The 463-nt window shown below is 51.6% G+C and overlaps 1 protein-coding gene across 1 annotated transcript in view; it reads right to left on the reverse strand.

The window, feature by feature from the left end:
* The window catches only part of LOC119582078 (potassium voltage-gated channel protein Shaker-like), a gene marked incomplete at its 5' end in the record, with an annotated part of 55,543 nt that overhangs the window by 10,868 nt on the left and 44,212 nt on the right, over nt 1-463 (reverse strand). Inside the window, 1 exon segment of the mRNA XM_037930325.1 lies at nt 75-265. Within this exon segment, the coding sequence (XP_037786253.1) occupies nt 75-265 (191 nt within the window).

Here is a 463-nt window from a genome sequence, read left to right on the forward strand (position 1 = left end):
TTACTTCACTAAATAAACCATCAGATTACACCCAGACACGAAAGTAAACCCAAAGCCTGGAAACATCCACTTACCAACAGTGCCAGGAAGGTACGGGCAACTGGTGACGTGGTTGAAGTTCTGACTCTGCATCTCCTCTTGGTCTGTCTCCCGATGGTAGAAGTAATTGAAGTTTGATACGATGACAGGGACGGGCAGAGCGATCGTCAGCACGCCGGCGATGGCGCACAAGGACCCCACAATTTTCCCCCAGACTCCAACGGGCCTGAGGGAATACACAGGTCAGCTCTCGACGGGGCGGTGGAGGGCACGGGGTGTGGGTGTGTGGGGAGGGAGGGGAGGGTTAGTGTAGGGTGGTTAAAGGGGGGGGGGTAAAAAGGAGGCGTTTTTGCTTCTGTGTGGCAGTTGTGATTTAGAGATTTTTTTTTTGAGTTATCTGATTACGTGAGAGAAAGGTTGAATC

This window comes from Penaeus monodon, chromosome 15, assembly GCF_015228065.2.
Source record: "Penaeus monodon isolate SGIC_2016 chromosome 15, NSTDA_Pmon_1, whole genome shotgun sequence".
Taxonomy (NCBI): Eukaryota; Metazoa; Arthropoda; class Malacostraca; order Decapoda; family Penaeidae; genus Penaeus; species Penaeus monodon.